We start from the raw sequence: 19350 nt of genomic DNA, 5'->3' as shown, positions 1-19350 counted from the left end.
TGCAGAGGGTGAGAACCAGTGAGGAGATTTTCGCCAAAGAGAGATGTCCCTATGACGATATTTTTCTATAGATTAATGCTATACAGGGAGTTCCACCACCCATGTGCAGGTGGCGACACTAGAAGTTCTACCATGGGCTCTTTCCCCAAATAAACATGAAAAGAACCGGAGGGAGTATCAATAAATTTGAAATAACTTCTACTAGTTTTGACTAAATTTACACAAAAAGTCATATTTTGAAATATAAAGTAATTTTTTTTAATCTATAATAATTTTTTTTTCCTATTTAATCCTTGAATATTTTATTTATTTATCAAAATTACTAAAGCATGATTAGCTAGGTATTGGGCCGAATCACTTAGTCCAACAAATTTTAAAAGCCTATAAGTAGTCTTAAAACACATACTACATCACTTGTTTTGTCTTCTTTCTTTCTTTCTTTCAAGTTTCAATGTTAAGCAGAGTTTATAGAGTTCTTTTTTCTCCATTCTTCAAGAAAAGAGTCAAATACGCAATTGTGGTTTCATCAACGGAAATGAAGAAGGAAGAAATAGAACGAATCAATTTGCTGGGTCTTCAATTTTCTGCAACAGTAGAGTTTTCATCAACGAACACAAAGATAAAGTCTTTCTCGTTTTATACGGTAATGTTTTTCCAATTCTTCATTATTCATTCAATCTTCTGCTTGCTTGCTTGCTTGAAGAAAACAAATAACAATCAAAGAACCTTAATTGAAAAGGTGTTCTTTCACAAGTTCCTGTTTGGTAGTACCTATTATTTTGAAAGATTATAGACCCATTTTTTTAGTTTTGATTATTCAAGAACATTCAATCTTATGCTTAACAAAAAGGTCAAATCTTTTACCCATTCAATCTTTTGCTTGAGAAAAAAAATTAGAATCTTTTACCCATTTTCTCAATCTTGAATATTCAAGAACATTTCAATCTCCTGCTTGAGAAATTAAAGTTAGAATCTTTTAGCCATTTTTCTCATTCTTGAATATTCAAGAACATTCAATCTTCTGCTTGAGAAAAAAAGTTAGAATATTTTACTCATTTTTCCCATTCTTGAATATTCAAGAACATTCAATCTTCTTGCCTGAGAAATAAATTAAAAAAAAACCTTAAATTGAGCAAATGTGTGCTATGTCCGAAACCCTATTCGGCATCAATGTTTTGAAATCATATGATTAAGGGATGGTATTTAATGACGCCGAGATGGAATATTTTTATGACCCTAATAGTGAAATTGTCGCTGAGATGAAAGATTTTGATGACCCTAATAGTGAAATTGTCGGTGAGATGAAATTGTAATCATATGATTACGGGATGGTATCAAATGTCGCTGAGATGGAATGTTTTTACGACTCTAATAGTGAAATTGTCGCTGAGATGGAATGTTTTTATGACCCTAATAGTGAAATTGTCGCTGAGATGAAATTGTAATCATATGATTAGGGGATGGTATCTAATGTCGCTGAGATGGAATATTTTTATGACCCTAATAGTGAAATTGTCGCTGATATGGAATATTTTTATGACCCTAATAGTGTGGTATACATGAGCCTAAAAACGTTGGTTGATGCCTTAATGCGGAAGTTAGTTGTTGCCTAAAATACAATTTTAATATGAAATTTTATTCATAATTTAAGACTTGGATGGTATCTACTGTGCTTTGATAACCTTAGTCCCTAAATGCAATTTTGCAAATGCAAAATGGATTGTGACTTGTGTTGGATTATCCTACCGGTACAAAGAAACCGACTTTGTAAGGTTTTCAAAGGAATTCTTTAAGGAAGGAACAAGTCAAGTGAAGCAAAGTACAAAGAAACCAGCTCTTTCGAGTTTGAACTATTTCTAATAGTATCTATCTGGTATGTACAAAGAAACCAACTTTTTGTTTGTTACATAATGGAGTTTTGCACATTTTTGGAATTTTCATTCCAACATATTTGCATATTAGCATTTTTAACTCTTTATTCATGATGCAAAAGTTGGATGATGGCTTTCAATGCAATTTTCATACGAAATTGTAATCATATGATTAAGGGATGGTATCTAATGTCACTGAGATGAAATATTTTTATGACCCTAATAGTGAAATTGTCACTGAGATGAAATATTTTATTCATTATCTATGAAGGGTGGTGTGGTATACATGAGCCAACTCTTTCGACAATAAGATAAATATACATGAGCCTGAAAACGTTGGATGATTCCTTAATGCGAAAGTTAGTTGTTGCCTAAAATGCAATTTTATATGAAATTTTATTCATAATTTACGGCTTGGATGGTATCTATTGTGCTTTGATGAACTTAGTCCCTAAATGCAATTTTGCCTAAATGCAAAATGGATTGTGATGTGTTGGATTACCCTACTGGTAAGGGTTTCAAAGGAATTCTCTAATGAAGGAACAAGTCAAGTGAAGCAAAGTACAAAGAAACCAACTCTTTGGAGTTTGAACTATTTCTAATATTTTTTGCTTAACAAAAAGGTACAATCTTTTGCCCATTTTTTTCATTCTTGATAATTGAAGAACATTCAATCTTCTGCATGAAAACAAACCTTATTTGAGTAAAAATGTTATGTCACAAGACCCTTTTATTTTTTTTTGAATACTTGGTAATCCGGCTCTTCACAAGACCCTATATACATTGAAAGACAATTTTCATATTGCAAAAGTTGGATGATGGCTTTCAATACAATTTTTATACGAAATTGTAATCATATGATTTAAGGGATGGTATCTATTGTTGCTGAGATGAAATATTTTTATAACCCTAATTGTGAAATTGTTGCTTAGCCCATTATTTCGACAATAAGATGAATATACTCTTTGTTCCATGATTTTTGATAGGTTGTCTTTGATAGCCCAAAAATGCAATTTTACTGTGAAATTTTATTCATAATTTAAGGCTTGAATGCTATCTATTGTGCTTTGATGACCTTAGTCCCTAAATGCAATTTTGCCTAAATGCAAAGGAATTCTTTAAGGAAGGAACATGTCAAGTGAAGCAAAGTACAAAGAAATCAACTCTTTGGAGTTTGAACTATTTCTCACAATGTCTATCTGGTATATATTTCATTATGCAGATCAACTCTTTGGATGCTTGCATTATGATCAATGCAGGAAACCATAATGAGGGTTTATCGGTCCATATTTTGATTGCATGCCTTTTACTCATTTTTCTGCAAATGTATATGCTATCTTGCTTAAAAAAGGTACAATCTTTTATCCATTTTCTCATTTTTGAATATTCAAGAACATTCAATCTTCAGCTTGAGGGAAAAAAGTTAGAATCTTTTACCCTTTTTCTCATTTTTGAATATTCAAGAACCTTCAATATTCTGCTTGAGGGAAAAAAAAACCCTTAATTGAGCAAATGTGTGCTATGTATGTGACCCTATTTGGCATCAACGATTTGAAAGTCAATTTTTTTAGATGCATATGTTGTGATACTGATTTTTTTCATTCTTGATAATCGAAGAACATTCAAATCTTCTGCATGAAAAAAACCTTAATTGAGTAAACATGTTATGTACCAAGGCCCTATATATTTTGAAAGACAATTTTTTTGTTTGTTACGTAATGGAGTTTTGCACATTTTGGAATTTTTATTCCAACACATTTGCATATTAGCATTTTGAACTCTTTATTCATTATGCAAAAGTTGGATGATGGCTTTCAATCATATGATTAAGGGATGGTATCTAATGTCGCTGAGATGAAATATTTTATGACCCTAATAGTGATATTGTCGCTGAGATGAAATATTTATTTTCATTATCTATGAAGGGTGGTGTGGTATACATGAGCCCACTCTTTCGACAATAAGATAAAAACTTTGGATGATGCCTTAATGCGAAAGCTAGTTGTTGCCTAAAATGCAATTTTAATATGAAATTTTATTCATAGTTTAAAGCTTGGAAGGTATCTATTGTGCTTTGATGACCTTAGTCCCTAAATGCAATTTTGCAAATGCAAAATGGATTGTGACTTGTGTTGGATTACCCTACTGGTAAGGGTTTCAAAGGAATTCTCAAAGAAAGGAACATGTCTAGTGAAGCAAAGTACAAAGAAACCAACTCTTTGGAGTCTGAACTTTTTCTAATAGTATCTATCTGGTATGTATTGCATTATGCAGACCAACTCTTTGGATGTTTGCATTGTGACCAATGGAGGAAACCATAATGAGGTTGTATCGGTCCATATTTTGACCGCAAACATTTTATGAAAATTCGATAAGTGCAGTACACAAATTGCAATTGATGAACAGAAGCACTTGATCTTTTAGGCAGTCCCAAGACCCTGTTTGGTACCGATATTTTGAATGATTAACCTTTTCGTTTGCTACAGTTATTTTAGAACTTTCATTCCAATATGTGTACATGATGGGATACCTGTTCTTTCATTTTTTATTATTCAACAGTATTCAATCTTCTGCTTGAAAAAAAAGGCAGAACCTTGCCCATTTTTTCTCATTCTTGATTATTCAAGAATATTCAATTCTCTGCCCCGATTCCTTGTTTGGCACCAATGTTTTCCAAGACATTTTTTTTTTGTTTCTTACGATAATGGAGTTTTGCACATTTTTGGAATTTTCATTGCATCATATATGCCTCGTCTGGTTTATAGTCGATACCTATTGGGAACAATGATGGGCTGCCGATTTTCTCATTCTTGATTATTTGCCTTTGTAGATACATAATATGTCCTTGTAGGACCAACTGGTATTTGGAGGGAAGATGCTGAAAGGTACTGTTAGCAAAATTATAAAAGTAGAATGAGATGAGACCTAGTGAAGAATGGGAAAGATAACTAACTTTCTATCTTCTAACAATTTAGTTTTCTTTCCTTTTCTCTGCATAATGAGGATTGTGTGTGACTTGATTCTCTATTTGAAAGGACAAAATTCAAGTATCTTGGCCAACAAGTGAATTCATGAATAAAAGGTATGTGTGAATGATTGAGATTACATGCTTTGGTTTTGTGCATCAAAGATTTGTTATGCCTTATAAGTAACCACAAACAATTGATATATGTGCATAAATAAATAAGATTATGATGAGGCTCTTTCATAATATGCTTTCAATGCTTGTTTGTAAATTGACTAATTACATGATAAGTAGACGTATGACAAGTGGTACTTAATGACATTTAAGGTTGATTTTGGATTTTGAAAGTGGTGGTAAGGATTAGCACCTCATACTTTAATTGATTTATGCTCTGGTAATACTAAAAATGAATCATTTCAAGAATCACAAGGGTTTAGATCATCATAGAAGTATATGGATAGTTAGTTAACATCCATAGGTGATGATGCAAGATGGCTTAGAATTTCAAAACCTAAGCCTTCAGATTTTGTGTCTTTACAAACATTTTCTGCATAAATAAGGTCGTAGTGCTATAATACTAACTAAAACATGCAAATTCGAGGCTTCATTAAAAAAACTGTTTAATATGAATGGTATCTATTGTGCTTTCAATGTTAAATATGAAATGATTTTACAAATGCAAGGTGGAGTGTGCTTGTTTTGGATTAGCTTACTGATAAGGTTTATGTTAGTTACCTTATGTCCAACTGTCCAAGATCCACGTAGAGTCATTCAAAGGTGAAAATTTGAGAGGGGGAAAGTTAGTCACGAGAAGGAGAGGGAGTTGAGTTTGTTATATAGGATAGAGAATAGAATTATGGTGTATCGTTGAATAATACAAATTCTAGCAGGTCTTACTTCATATGTCAGTGTTATAAAGCATGGGAATTGAACTGTAAATATCTACTTGTTAACGTGAATGCAGAGAATCAAAATGCAAATGTTTGTATATTTGATCAACTGCAGTAATGTACATGGATTGAACTCATTGTTTGCTTCCCTCTCACTGGACAGGCTATCCTGGTTTACTTAATCAACAACATTATGTCTGCTGTTGCTAGTCACCGTGGTAATCTTCAGCTTACTGCTGTTAACCTTGGCAGTAGTGGAATTCAGCTCTCTTTCCTTTTGGCCTAATGGTAATGCTAGCCACCATTAATTACTACTATCACATATAGCATGAGAATTGAACTGTAAATATCTACTTGTAAATGTGTTAAGTACTCAGTCAGTGCTAACTTTTCCAATTGGGTCTGGACATGAGGAATTACCCTATTTGTTATTGTTGGATGGTCTTGGACACTTCTTTTGGAAAGCATTATATGGTGGACAACGTATCTGTCAAAGTTTTTTGATTGCAGACTTATTATGAAAATTTAATCTGATTAATCTTTTCTGTTTTACTTATTATGAAAATCAGATAAAACAATGGTGTGTGATTGACGGATAAAATTTGGTGGATGTTGATATAATAATTAGATAGCTCTAGATCGGTGCTGATAATTGTAAATGCAAGTCTTGGATTAAGTTACGGATAATTGATGAATTGATTATGTAGGTGGTGTGTGTAGCATATAAACTTATGATGACCTTTCTTTTGGACAATTTTTAGTACGACAATTCTTGCAATCGTACTGTGACTTTATGGCCAAGCTAGACACTCCTTATCCCATAATTATTGAGAAAATTCACATTCTTTTATTAGCGTGGGTTTCATATCTCAAATATAAGATAGAGGTGTATGCTAATTTTTTTTATTCTAAATTGTCTGCATAGCTAGGACAATTTTCTCTTTGATTATTGATGGACACAAGGATAGACTCAAAGTTCACACAACCATATTTTATAAGTATTTTTCTGCAAATTGATATCCTATTGTGTTTAAATATTCACTAATAAATTAAATAGTGATATGATCTTACGATAACAATAAAACTGAGTCTCGGTGTACTGTGTACGATACTTAATCTGGTGCTTGTAGTTTACTTCAACTTGATGGGATGAAATTCTCTGATGATCAGCAATTCAAGCTTTTTTCATTATTTAGACTTACATATTACCATATTCTTATATATGTAGAGAAGCTTTGTTGAACACTTTTACAGGGCACTAATTGTTTTATAAGTTATGTATGCCTGCAGCTCGCATGCACACATACTGATATATTTGAGCCTAACAACTTGGTGCCCTAGAAAATATGGGGCCATATGCCATCGCACACCCTAAACATGCTTAGGTCTGCCATTGACTGTTTACCAAAACAATGGGTAAAAGTACATTGACATGAAATGAGGAGAGAAAATCATTTGTATATATGAATATATGTATACATTAAACACAAAACACATGGATTATGAAGATGTAAGAATTATAAAGCCAACCTTGAAATTAAAAACATGATATACTACAATCAATCCTTGACAATTTTCAAAATACTCAAATAAGGCAAATCAAATATCATCCTCCTCCTCTCTCTCTATTGGAGCTGGTGCATGTTCATTGATACTATATTGTTTATTCAGTGCAGGATTGACACAAGCAAACAGTGATGATGCTGATGATACTGATGATGATGATTGATGATGCTTTTGTCTCTTTAATTTAACACCAAACAAGAAAGACCTCAAAGGTATTCTAGTACCTTTTGATGATGTGCTCTTTTTTGTTGTGTCACTATGAACACTACTAATCCCAATATCTTGATCAAGTTCATCAAGTGTCTTGTCAACATCAATTTTCATTCCTTTCACAAGACTAAGACCAGCTTGTAATTCACTTGCAACTTTACTATTTTCTTGTTTCATGTTAAGAATCTCACCTTGAAACTTTGCAGCTTGATAACCACTTATTATCTCACCAACTTTTTCACCATTAGGTTGTGCATTTTTAACAGCTGCTCTTGCAATTTCATCTTGAATGTTGCATAATGATGAATATCTACCTTGTAGTTCATCCTGTAACACTGCATTGTGTTCAAGCCAAAGAGATAACTCAGTTCTAATCTCTCTTAAATGTCGGAAAATCGGCCTAAGTTGAGATTGTGCAGATTGATGATGTTTTGAATGGGAATGTCCTTCGGATTTGTTGTTTTCCTTTATTGTCTTCAGTTCTGCTTTTAAGTCCTGAATTGAGTTTTGAAACTTTTGAATTTGATGAACTGAGGTGCTAAATCTTAGCCAAAACTCAAGATTTTCTTCGAGGAGGTCGTCGATGTCCGAACGGAATTTCTTTTCTAAATCCGAAAGGGTGTGCCGCTTGTCTTGGTCTGCCATGAGCTTCTCAAGGGTCATTTTGAGGCCAAGGGTTGGTGACTTTTGATTATGTTGGTCTGCATAAGATGTTGTTAGAGATGAAATATCTATCTCCTGTATGTTGGATCCTTGACCCGATTTTCTCAAAAGTGCTTCATTCGGTGTGTATTTGTATTCTGTTGCTGTTGTGTATGGACTTTCATCTGGATTTGAGTCTGGACAATTTATCTTTTGATTTAAAAATTGTATCTCTTTGTCCTTTGTCACAAGAGCACTCTTCATTTCCCTTAACTGCATGTACAGTAATACATTACTTGGAGTATAAGCCATTGTATATAATCATACATATCATTACAAGAATACTTATATTTTCATTTTTAATTTCAAATTTCATCATATTGTCCTAAGTGTAGATATTAAAACAAGTTCTTACATATAAGAGTTACAACAGTCCCTATGAGCTTAGCTCAATTGGTAGGGACATCACACTATATGTGTAGGAGTCGGGTTCGAACCCCAGACACTCCACTTATTCATCTTTAAGGTAGATTGCCACTAGGCTACTTGACCCAAAAAAAGAAAAAGAAAAAAAGTTACATCAATTTCCATATCCATATCATATACCTGCATACCAAAAAGAAAAGGAGGCGCTGATTATATGCTACAATAACGGGATTTAGGTTTCATGCATTCATGCAGTCAACAAATAGTTGTTTGATTAAGATCAGACGGTTCATATTTCAAACTCGGTATTTTAGATTTTAAAAAATTTTATGCATGTTTTCTAAACTGATCAAAGAGTCACCGATGTTGACCGACTGCATGAAATCCAAAATAATGAAACTATTTGATTAATTTCATAGATTGATAATAATATCATACCTCAAGTGCTAACTCAAAAATGCTGTCCCTATTTTTCTTTTCAACATCATTAAGCTTCACTCTAACATCTTTATAGTTTCTCAAAACAGATGTATACTCCTCCAACAGAATTTTCTCTCTATCGTCCAAACCACTCAAAAACATTTGCCTCCAATTTGGTTGATCACCCTCACCTGTCTCCAAATCATGTGATTCAATTTCAAGATTGCTAACTGTATCAGACAAATCATCTTTCTCATGTTGTCCCATTTTTTCAATCCTTTCAGTAATAAAATTAGTATTTTGACTCATAATAGAGTTCTTAGCATCCAAATTTGCACCGCCACTTTTGTCTATTGTATTAACATCCTTCATAATAGAATCATCAACATCAGAATTAGTTTTCTTCTTCTTGTAAAGTACTAAATTCACATCATCCACATCATGTTTCATATTATTTAACTTTCCGGATAAATGCTCAATATTACAACTAGCTTCGGTAAAATGTGTTCGGAGGCTATTATCTTGTGATTTAACACTTTTGTTAAGAATCTTCACTCTCAACAATTCCTCTTCAAATTCTTTTAGCTTCTTATTAGTAGCTTCTGCTCCTGCTTTAAGAATTTCCTTGTCCTCTTCTAATTTCTTTATATTTGTTTGAAGTTCATTGGTTTCTGATCTCAATCGATTAACCATACCAGTTTGAGAAGACACCGCGGTTTCCAATGTAACAACCTTGTTCACAAGCTCATCGATGCATTCGGCCATTTCGGTGACGGTAAGAGAGTTTGCAGAATCTTGTGCCAATTTTTCTTTAATAGTTTCTCTCAACAAAACAACGTCGTTCTCTTGTTGTTCCAAACTAGCTATCTCTTCATCAATGTGTTTCTGTTCTTCACTTATTATGCTCTTACATTTTTCGACATGTTCATGTTCTTCTTGATGCATGAATTTACTGATAAATTGATCTCTAAGACTCTCAAACATCTCATGAGCTTTTCTAACCCTTTCATATTCAACTTTCGCTTCTATGGATGATTGTGCTTGAATCTTTTGAAGCTTTGAAAGTGTCTCTTGACACGATTTCAATGCCGTTGCTGCCATTAAGGCTCTAGCATCATCGTCTTCAATGACAGTACCGACACCGAATTCATCTTGCAAACTGCAAACACTTTTCTGCGTACCTGTTATATGATCTTCGATTTCCCAGTACTTTTCGTATGCACGCTCGTACACGCTTCTCACAAACTCTTTCTCGGTCTGCAACGCTAAAATCTCTTTCTGAAGTTTGTCGATTTCACCTAATGCTTCAGCTTTGGTAAGACCTGATCTTTGAGCAGGAACGTAAACAGAAGGACTTCTCTTAATTGTTGGACCTTTTCGCGATAACAACATCGAAGGACTTCGAAAATCTTTCTTTGGAATCTTTGGAACTTTTGGAATAGTTGGTGATTTCTGAAATTGGCTGTTGTGGTCAGGAGATGGTGGGATTGTTCCTGTGTCACTTTCGTCGTCTTCGTCATCATCGATTTGGCATGGAACTTGATCAGGGAAGACACTTGCAATTGTTCTATTTGCACTTTGAAGTTCTCTTGATAAATGATCATATCTTTCTGCTAAGGCTTTATATGCTCTAAAGGCTTCTTCAACAAATTCAACAAGCTCTGGCCTTTTTCTGTAATACATTTCTGCTCTTTGTGAAAATGAGTCTCCTTCATTTTGTAAGACTCTTAATGTGTCAGTCACCTTCTCCTCCATATCTGTTTAGTTTTCATGTTATTTGGCACTGAGTTTCTTGTTGCATAAGTTAAAGTAGAATGAACGACGCATAAGTTTTCATGTCATGGACACCAGACACGACACTGATACAACTCTATGCAATGAAACTGATAAAATTCTATGAAGCATTAACACAAACATCAGACACAAGCTAACATTGACATGTAGGCACTAACATTAGTTTAAGAAAATGGAAGTGATTGAACATAATTACATGTGTTGGTGCAAAACATTAACATCTTCAATCTGAAGTGTCAGTGCTACATAAATAAAACTGAAATTGGCTATCCTAATTTATTTCGGCGAAATCCATAATCATTCTCCTACCGAAGGCAATCATATGTGAGGCTCTTGGAGAAATTCGTGTTGGATTTCGTTCGTCCTAATTGAACTATAGACCTATCACTAAGAAGTATTTTGTACACAAACTTCCAACTTGTAGAGCTAAAATGCTTCCACTAGGCCAAACCTATTTGGCTATGTTAATCTTGTATCATTCCTAATGACACTAAAATGTGCGTGTATTTGTGAGACTATTAAATTTACTTCTCTAGAAAATTTCAATTAATTCTACACTTTATTAAATGTATAAATTTTATTGTGCATGTTGATTTCCTTCCATCTTTGAATAGATCAACAAATTTTCAAATAATGTAGTTTGAGAAAACAAGAAATAATAAACATGTTGGTCATTCTTAAATCAATTGAAAATTGATACCCCGAATAAATGATTTTGGAAAAAATAAATCCAGATTCATAATTAAGGGAAAAAAATTATGTAACATAATATACTAAGAAACATACCTTGGAGACATTGATCCAACCATTTTGATTGCTTTGTTCTAATGTGGCTAGCCCACCACCATGAATATGCATTGCTTGCTGCCCTTTGTAACATTTTTCTTATTTTGTTTATTTTAGGTAGCAATCATACACACTCATCCCATTCAGATGAGTGAAGCCAATTGAATGTGACAAACAAATTATAAAAAAAAAAATGTGACACAAGAAGAGTTTTGATTTTGATTATCATATCATGGTGATTAATGAAAATTATGATGAAAAGAAAAACGTGTTTACCAAAATACCCTTTTAATTTTAAGGAGTACACTTGGAGAGGAGGATACTTCGCCACATGAATACGTGTAAGGTGTTGCCTCCTTTGAAGTGCTCAAAAGTTAGTTGAGGAATTTTGTTAGAACAATTTTTTATTTTTTTATTTTGTTTTTGAGGAGCATTTTGGGAGATTTTTTGTTTGGGCTTTGTTGGCAACCTAAGAAAAGAAAAGAAAAGATTTAACAATTTCGTTTTAGGAATATGGTACCATTGGAAAAGGGAAGGTTCCATACTTAAAGAGTTGTTGGTTTTTATAACATTATAAAAACATAAATACTTGGTAAAGTTATTAGTTATTGTAGTAATAACTACTAACAAATTAATAATAGTTATTAAAAATGACCAACATATTATTTATTTATTTTTTAGAAACTCTATTAATTTTTATTTTTTTTTGGAAACTCTGTCAAATATTATATATATTTAGTAAAAATTTCACACAAAGTCAAACAAAATTCTTACTCCAACAATTTTTCTCAAACAAAATGTAAAATACTTCGATTTATCGATTCATATATGTTTACACTCTAAGTTCAAGATAGAAGGTAACTCTATTCCTCAATATATGGATGATTTTGTGAGAGGAAGCTACAAGCTTAAACGCAATATAATGATTTTGTAATGAAAAAAAGTATATTTAAAAAGCTTCAATATAATGAAAAAAAGTATATTTAAAATACTTCGATTTAAATATGATTTTGTAATGAAAAAAAATATCTCTTATCCTCAATATAATGAAAAAAACTGTAAAAAAACTATAAGCTACAAGCTTAAACGCTGTTTTAAATAACATCTCAAAAAAAATTATAAGTTCGTGAGAAAAACTTTTTACCAAACACTTTTATTTTTTTCAAAAAAACTTATAAGCTAGCTTATTGGACTTACCAAACACAACCTATATATGCAAGGTCGGAAAAACAAAACACTAATTTGAAAATCAACCGAATTAGTAGAAACAAAGCACTAATCATGCATCACTTTTCAGTTTCACCATGAAAATCAATTTTAGATCCATAAAAAATGTCACATTTTGCTACAATTGCAACACAGCACAACCATTTAAGTGACCAAAGCAGTAAGTGACTAATAACACCTTCAAAATTTATTATGATTACAAATAATATAACATTATTTGCTGTAACATCAATACAAAACTCACTATAAAAAAAAAAAAATAAGGCTACAAAACCTTAAGCTGACATTGTCCTTTTACTTCATCTTTAAGCCTTTTATTAATAAAATGACGATGACGACTAAACCGATGATAATTGGAACCCTGGGGCTGGGACCATCTTCCGGCGCCTATATAAAATTTGTCAACTGAATCGAAAGTAATTTTCTTAAGCGAAATCACATTCCTCAATAGGTGTCTAGCAAATTCAATTGCATTTATGGTGCACACACAACCATGTAACTCAACATATTTCAAATAATTGTGAAAAAAACCCCGCATATTCTCTTTTAGGTCCATCCACAGATGAATTTCTAACCTGAAATTTGAAAAATAACAATCCCAATATTACACATAAAAAATTTAAAACTTCATCATGCATATACAACACTAATGCAATACTTATTCATTACTTTAGTTGAAGAAAAGAGGTTTTTATTATGAGTAAGTCTCGTATCGACAAGATTAAACTGGTAGTGGATAACAAGTAACATATACCGTATAAACTCATAGGAGTAAAGCAAAAGTGTTCGATAACAATATTCGATTTTAGATGTTTTAATCAAAATTTTAAAATGTCATCATGCATATATAACACTAATGCAATATTTTAGTTGAAATAAAGAGGTTTTTATTATGATTAAGGCTCGTATTGGCAAGATTAAATTGGTAGTGTATAACATGTAACATATACAGTATAAACTCATGCGACTAAAGCAAAAATGTTCAACAACATTCTTCTCTCACAAACTTATAATATTTTTCAAATGCTCTTTTAAGTAGCATTTGAACTTATAACTAATAATTATAGAGTTTGAGATTATCAAATATATATTTTTCTATTCATTATTTTAATTGAAGAAATTTAAATATAACTTAAAAATATTCTTTTACATAATTTTAAATTTACCAGTTAATTCAACGACTAATTTTATCAAACACTTCGATTTCAATATGATAACTTGTCTACTATAGCTATAAACACATAGCAAACATTAAATAAGGAAAATAAAACTTCCAGATCAAAGTCAATTTTAATTTCATCAAATCATATTGATTTACATATAACTATTCAAAAACAATGATGCATAAAAAATCAACTTATAACATATAGAAAAAACAAATGAACACCCTAGAAATAAAGAGTTGAATAACTCACCGTCAAAGAAAGTTTTTCAAGATGTTGATAGGCCATTAAAACATCTAAAATCGAATAGTATCCCATATTAGGATCATTTGCTTCGTCAATAAATAACTCCAATTGTTTGAGATTTTGAAATTGACCCAAGTCCTTCTTTAATTTTGCTATCTGTATCCACCAGTAATATTAATTAAAGTAAAAGCAACCAATGACTCAATAATTAAAAGAAATTTGGGCGTTCAATAAAGGCAATTAGCACTACTTTTCCAGATGAAAAATGTGCAGTATCAATTTGCAACCAACAGTCCACATTCCACACATGTTGAGGATGCAGTAGGAGCTATGTAGAAAAGAAGACATATTTGGTTATAAAAAATATAACCAAACTTTAACTATATTTAATGTTGTTATTTTCAAAATCCCCTCCAATAAAGAGTTCCCATGCACATTTAAATGAAAAGAAATAGTAGTAGTTTGAATTTGCAAGATGGAATTATTGATGTTAGTTAACCACTATTTTTTTAACTGTGACATAATAACTTTTGTTTATAAAAGATATCCGATGGAGTGTGTTTGTGTACGTGCGTGCATGTGTCTGATATTTGAGTAGCATCCATCTCTAAATGCGCTATATTGACAACCAAGATAGAAGCTATAAATATCAACTAACTAACATGAATTTTTATTGGCTTACCTGTGAATGACTTGTGATCATAACTAGATTGTCAACTTGATGTAATCTTCGAATTGGACCGAAGTAATGTCCATGATTCCTTCTTACAGCTGCATTGTAAAAGACTTTCAATAAGCTTGGCACTTCAAAAAATAATAGCCTCGTCCTTTGACCACTGTATTCAAAGGATGAGAGATCCGATGCATCAATATATATCTTACAAGGAGAGAAACAGTTGTAGTTATAGGCACAATCAATTATTTTCAAATGAAACAATGTCGAACTGATTATTTGCAAGTCGGAACCGAAGGCACATTTATCGAGAGTGAAGTCTACAAGATGGATACAATTTGAAAACAGACCCTGAAGTAGATTCTGCTTCACAAAAACTGCATCCAACACAAGAGTACTCAAATTCTTCAATCCAGAAAATTCCATAGGTGCTACAATGAGGCAGTTTTGAAGGTGCAGATATGTCAGAGAATCAGTGTCAGGTAAGAGGGCAAAAGGAAATTAGTATGGATCCATTTCAATATAAATATCACCATCAATAGTTTCATTTGATAATAGCATTTCAATATGTTTGGCACCCTTAGCAATTCCTATGGAAATCAGTCTACCAATGGCATCACTATGTTCATCATCTAATGGAAAATTTACTCGGATTGAATGGATCGCGGCACCTTGATAATGTTGCATGAATTTATACAACCTTGTGACAAATATATCTCGGATGACTAGATAGATTTCACGTAACTCTTGAATTGTATTACAGTGAAACACATTATCAAGATCAAAATTGAGGTCGGTCTTTAATAATCTCCATTCGTGATGCCAATGTTTGGACAATGTGCTGGTTTTCACCAAATCCTTCAAAGTTAACTTGGAGAAGATATAGGACAAAACACAATCAGGCAACTCCCTGACGAACTTTTTCCGCCTCTTCATTGCTACTGCAAGCAATAATGAACAACTTTGAAATTTGAATTAATAGCATAATCAATCAATCAAACAGAATTGTATTTCACTTTATACTACAACAGCAGATACACAGATAGACACATACAAGCAGCTATGAAACATAAACATTCCTCAGGTTAGTGTCGGATATGCATTGGTGTCCGACACAACACTGAGACATATAATAACACTGAATTATGTCATTTTCTCAATTTATTATCAGTGTTGATAGTGTCTTTGTCTGTGCTTCATAGCATACAAGCAATTGTATGTCGTGATTGTAAGCATTGTTCTCATCATTATGCAAAAGCAGAAAAGAAAATAAGTAAACAAAATTGAATAAATTAAGATTCCAAATAAAACCTACAAAATAAATTTATATTGAATACTCTTATGTACAATCGAGTAATAAGTGAGATAATTTGAAAAAAGATTATAAAACTGAAAAATGAATATGGATGATTTACCCGAAGGAAACACGTCACTAAAAGCTGAATGTCGGAAGTGGGTTTCGATCGGTATGGATTGAAAAGCTTGTTGTGTTATTTTGATGACAACGGTTTGGATGGTAACCTAACCTAGTGAATTAGGATTTAGTTTTTTTTTTTTCTTTTTATGTTTTTGTATGCTAACAAAAGCTAAAATAGCACAAGTTGAGGCGAAGAAACAGGATTGACAGAGGCAAAAACAATGACATAGATATGTATTAACAACTAAGAAACAAACCCTAATATTCAAAACTAGCTTTAACTCTAAATCCTAAAAATCAAACGACTATTGAGTAGCTTTGACAGTTATATGATATCATAAGATGCTCATCCAGCAAACTATCAACAAGCAACATCAGCAAGTGGAAATTACACACCAGTTTTTGCTCCAACTGTGGAATAATCATGCTTGTGTTAGTAGCCCCTTTCAATTTTCAGCCAAAAAAGGAGCTTGTGTCATCCTATCAGCAACATCAGCATTAGAGTCAACATATATTCAATTGCCCTGCTGCTACTGCCCTCTCCTTCCATATTAATCTGTTCAATGGAAATTACTTCAAAGCTGCGAAAAACTCTCCAAGCAACAACATGTTTCTGATCAAATGTTTCACAGAATCCATCCGAAGTCTCCAAATCAGACTCTACCAGTACCAAACAATTGATGGTTCAAATCCAACTCAGACAAAAAGGAACGCAGCAAGCACATTGTCGAAACAAGAATACGATACGATAATTAGTACAAAATCTTCTAGTCCGTGCACACAAACTGCAAATCATTGAACAAAGTCTTGTACATCTTCTCATTCATATAAAAATCCCTCTTCTTACATTCATCAAGCAATTCAAAAGCATCATCAACCCTTCCTTCACGACACAGTCCTTCCAAAACAGTCTTATAAGTAAGATGATCCGGTGACCTAGAATTACTCAACATATCAAACATAACCTCAATAGCATCCTCAAACCTCCGTTCCAACGCAAGACTGCAAACAATAATCACATAAGCACTAGTACTAGGAACCAAACACTTAACCCTCATTTCCTTATAAAACCCAAAACCTTGTTCCACCCTCCCTTTCTCACACAAACCCTTAGCAATATAACTATAACTATAACCATTAGGCTCACAAGCATACAACCCCATTTCCCGAAAAACCCTAATCGCCTCATCAAGCTCTAAACACTTAGAATAAGCTTTAATAATCATATTCAAAACAAAAATATCAGGTATCACACCATTAGCCTTCATTTGCTTAGTCAAGGACCGAACCGAATGTAAATAAACATAACAAACATTCAATTTATTAAACCTGCGTAAAAGTGAGTTGAACAATAAAGTATACGTTTCAAGATTAGGTTTACAATCTTGTGAGTTTAACATTTTGTTATAAACATCAAATGCACGGTTAAAGAGGAACTTGCGGCTACAACAAAAACGGATGATGGTGTTATAAAGAGGGAGCGTGGGATCACACGCGCCCGCAATTACTTCTTCTACTAGGGTTTCGGCTTGTTGGTAATGGCGAGAAGTGATGAGGTGGTTGATGATGGTTAAGTAGGTTAAGGAAGTGTGTTTGTAGGAACGTTGTTGGGATGTCCAACGGAAAATGTCAAGAGCGAGATCGGGATCGGATTGGGAGGCTAAAGCATTATTAACATCGGCAGGGGTGAAACCAGGTTTGAGGTGGTTGATCCATGATTCGAATTGTTTTTCTAGAGGGGTTTTTGATGGGGATGAGGATGTTGGGGTGGTGGTGGAGAAGGAGGAGGAGAGTAGAGAGAAGGTGGAATGAAGAAGGGGTATATTGAAGATGCGTTTTGTGGTGATGATGTTGATGATGGACATGGCCATGTTTGATTCAGAGCAGAGTCCCCAAAACCCTCTCTCAGCTATCACAGTGATAAAACCACTCACAATGTGAGTTTTTTTTTTTTTTTTTTTTTTTCCTTTTTGTTTTTCTCCAGGAAAGTCCACCTGAAATTTTCATACACATGATAAAAAAAGTTTAACTTCGTTGATCACTTTAGTCCAAAACATGAAATATGAGTTAATTTTGGTGATGTGTCTTAAAAACAATCAGAACACAATCAGAAATATAAATATCAAAATATTTGATATTTGCATGCTCAAAACAAAAAGGAAACAAAGAAGAGTTTTTTTACTAACCTTGTTGTTACAGAGATACTCAAACAAACTTCGGTGAACAGTTTCGGAGAATGAAGACCAAACGAAGGCGGCGGAAACGGCGTACGGTGGTTAGGGTTGGATGATCTCGTCTTGTTTTGTGGGAGTCAATTTGGTCCTCTATTTATAAGGGGCGAAGATGATGAACAGTAAAATCTTAATTTGAAGAAGAAAGGGGAAACTGAGAATTTAGGTCGTTCAATTTTTGAGTTAAGTTGTTGAATTTCAAATTTTACCTGGGTTGTTGAATCTAGGGCCCAAAAAATCTTTTTTTTTCAAAAAAATTACTTTTTTTTTTTTTTTTATTTTATAATTTTTTATTTTATTTGAATTTGTTTCAGATTTTTTCAAAAAACATTGGCTTTAATGTAATTTTGATCCCCCTATTTTAAAAGCCAGCTTTTTGATCCCCTATTTTAGTTTTTTTATGAGTTTTAGTCCCCCAACTCATTTTGATCAATTTTTGATGATGTGTCAAGCTAATTAATGACATGGAAGTTTCCATGTTGGACAAACATATTCCATGTCATTATTTCAATAAAAATCATGAACCCTAAGTACCCAAATATGAAAAACGCAGCAACGCATAAAGTTTCTCTTCCTCTCAATCGTGTTTTTCATATTGCTCCTCCTCTCTCTCAGTCTCCATCTTCTTCGATGAAGTTGTCATGGTTTTTGAGAATGTTCTTGTTGGTGGCAACAATCACGTTGACATAGGCGGTTTAATTAAGTTCTAAGATATCTTGTAATGGATTAAGTTAGGTGTTAACAAATTATTCAAACTCTGCTTTAGGGTTGGTTCCATGATTTGGGAATAAGTTTCTGATTTTTTTTACTTCTGCGTTTTTCT

The 19350-nt window shown here is 32.9% G+C and overlaps 4 protein-coding genes and 1 long non-coding RNA gene across 8 annotated transcripts in view; 1 reads left to right on the top strand and 4 right to left on the bottom strand.

The window, feature by feature from the left end:
* The window catches only part of LOC123920131 (pentatricopeptide repeat-containing protein At3g25210, mitochondrial-like), an 82534-nt gene extending 63966 nt beyond the window's left edge, over positions 1-18568 (bottom strand). Inside the window, exon 1 of the mRNA XM_045972283.1 lies at positions 18483-18568. The gene's annotated coding sequence lies outside the window, so the exon portion shown is untranslated. The remainder of the gene's footprint in view (positions 1-18482) is intronic.
* On the top strand, positions 413-8522 carry LOC123920136. Of its 3 annotated transcripts, none has more exons than XR_006813546.1 (3): positions 413-4953; positions 5890-6014; positions 7403-8522. It is a non-coding gene; the product is annotated as an uncharacterized LOC123920136 (long non-coding RNA). The 3 variants fall into 3 exon arrangements; XR_006813544.1 differs by having other exon boundaries at positions 417-4953; positions 7398-8522; XR_006813545.1 differs by having other exon boundaries at positions 449-4953; positions 5890-7504; positions 7751-7869.
* LOC123920129 (protein NETWORKED 2A-like) lies at positions 7238-11899 on the bottom strand. The gene is made up of 3 exons (XM_045972278.1): positions 11571-11899; positions 9009-10747; positions 7238-8417 (listed from the first exon to the last, which is right to left on the bottom strand). Exons 1-3 carry the CDS (start codon positions 11662-11664, stop codon positions 7326-7328), a joined length of 2925 nt encoding a protein of 974 aa, XP_045828234.1. The 5' UTR covers positions 11665-11899; the 3' UTR covers positions 7238-7325.
* LOC123922391 lies at positions 14023-15305 on the bottom strand. Its single transcript, XM_045975112.1, has 3 exons — positions 14889-15305; positions 14213-14362; positions 14023-14028 (listed from the first exon to the last, which is right to left on the bottom strand). The coding sequence occupies exons 1-3, from the start codon at positions 15303-15305 to the stop codon at positions 14023-14025; spliced, it is 573 nt and encodes a 190-aa protein (XP_045831068.1).
* Positions 14889-18588, bottom strand: LOC123920133 (pentatricopeptide repeat-containing protein At3g25210, mitochondrial-like). 2 transcript variants are annotated; one of them, XM_045972285.1, is made up of 3 exons: positions 18483-18588; positions 16693-18290; positions 14889-15820 (listed from the first exon to the last, which is right to left on the bottom strand). In XM_045972285.1, the coding sequence occupies exon 2, from the start codon at positions 18165-18167 to the stop codon at positions 17064-17066; it is 1104 nt and encodes a 367-aa protein (XP_045828241.1). In that variant the 5' UTR covers positions 18168-18290; positions 18483-18588; the 3' UTR covers positions 14889-15820; positions 16693-17063. The 2 variants fall into 2 exon arrangements, with proteins under 2 accessions (XP_045828241.1, XP_045828240.1); XM_045972284.1 differs by having other exon boundaries at positions 15307-15820; positions 16295-18290.
* Between the last annotated feature and the right edge of the window lie 762 nt (positions 18589-19350).

Source organism: Trifolium pratense, linkage group LG4, assembly GCF_020283565.1.
Source record: "Trifolium pratense cultivar HEN17-A07 linkage group LG4, ARS_RC_1.1, whole genome shotgun sequence".
In the NCBI taxonomy this organism is placed as follows: Eukaryota; Viridiplantae; Streptophyta; class Magnoliopsida; order Fabales; family Fabaceae; genus Trifolium; species Trifolium pratense.
The sequence above is the reverse complement of the archived record's forward strand: the minus strand, read 5'-3'. Positions and strand labels throughout refer to the sequence as shown.

What these genes read in the sequence shown, in the direction of transcription:
- LOC123920133 (XM_045972285.1), bottom strand. Translation starts at nt 18,167, where the DNA reads ATGGCCATGTCCATCATCAACATCATCACCACAAAACGCATCTTCAAT.
- LOC123920129 (XM_045972278.1), bottom strand. Translation starts at nt 11,664, where the DNA reads ATGTTACAAAGGGCAGCAAGCAATGCATATTCATGGTGGTGGGCTAGC. An exon ending in GTTGGATCAATGTCTCCAAG is followed by an intron (nt 10,748 to 11,570) that starts GTATGTTTCTTA and finishes AAAACTAAACAG; the next exon opens with ATATGGAGGAGAAGGTGACT. An exon ending in TTTTTGAGTTAGCACTTGAG is followed by an intron (nt 8,418 to 9,008) that starts GTATGATATTAT and finishes CTGTACATGCAG; the next exon opens with TTAAGGGAAATGAAGAGTGC.
- LOC123922391 (XM_045975112.1), bottom strand. Translation starts at nt 15,305, where the DNA reads ATGGAATTTTCTGGATTGAAGAATTTGAGTACTCTTGTGTTGGATGCA. An exon ending in TGATCACAAGTCATTCACAG is followed by an intron (nt 14,363 to 14,888) that starts GTAAGCCAATAA and finishes TGGTGGATACAG; the next exon opens with ATAGCAAAATTAAAGAAGGA.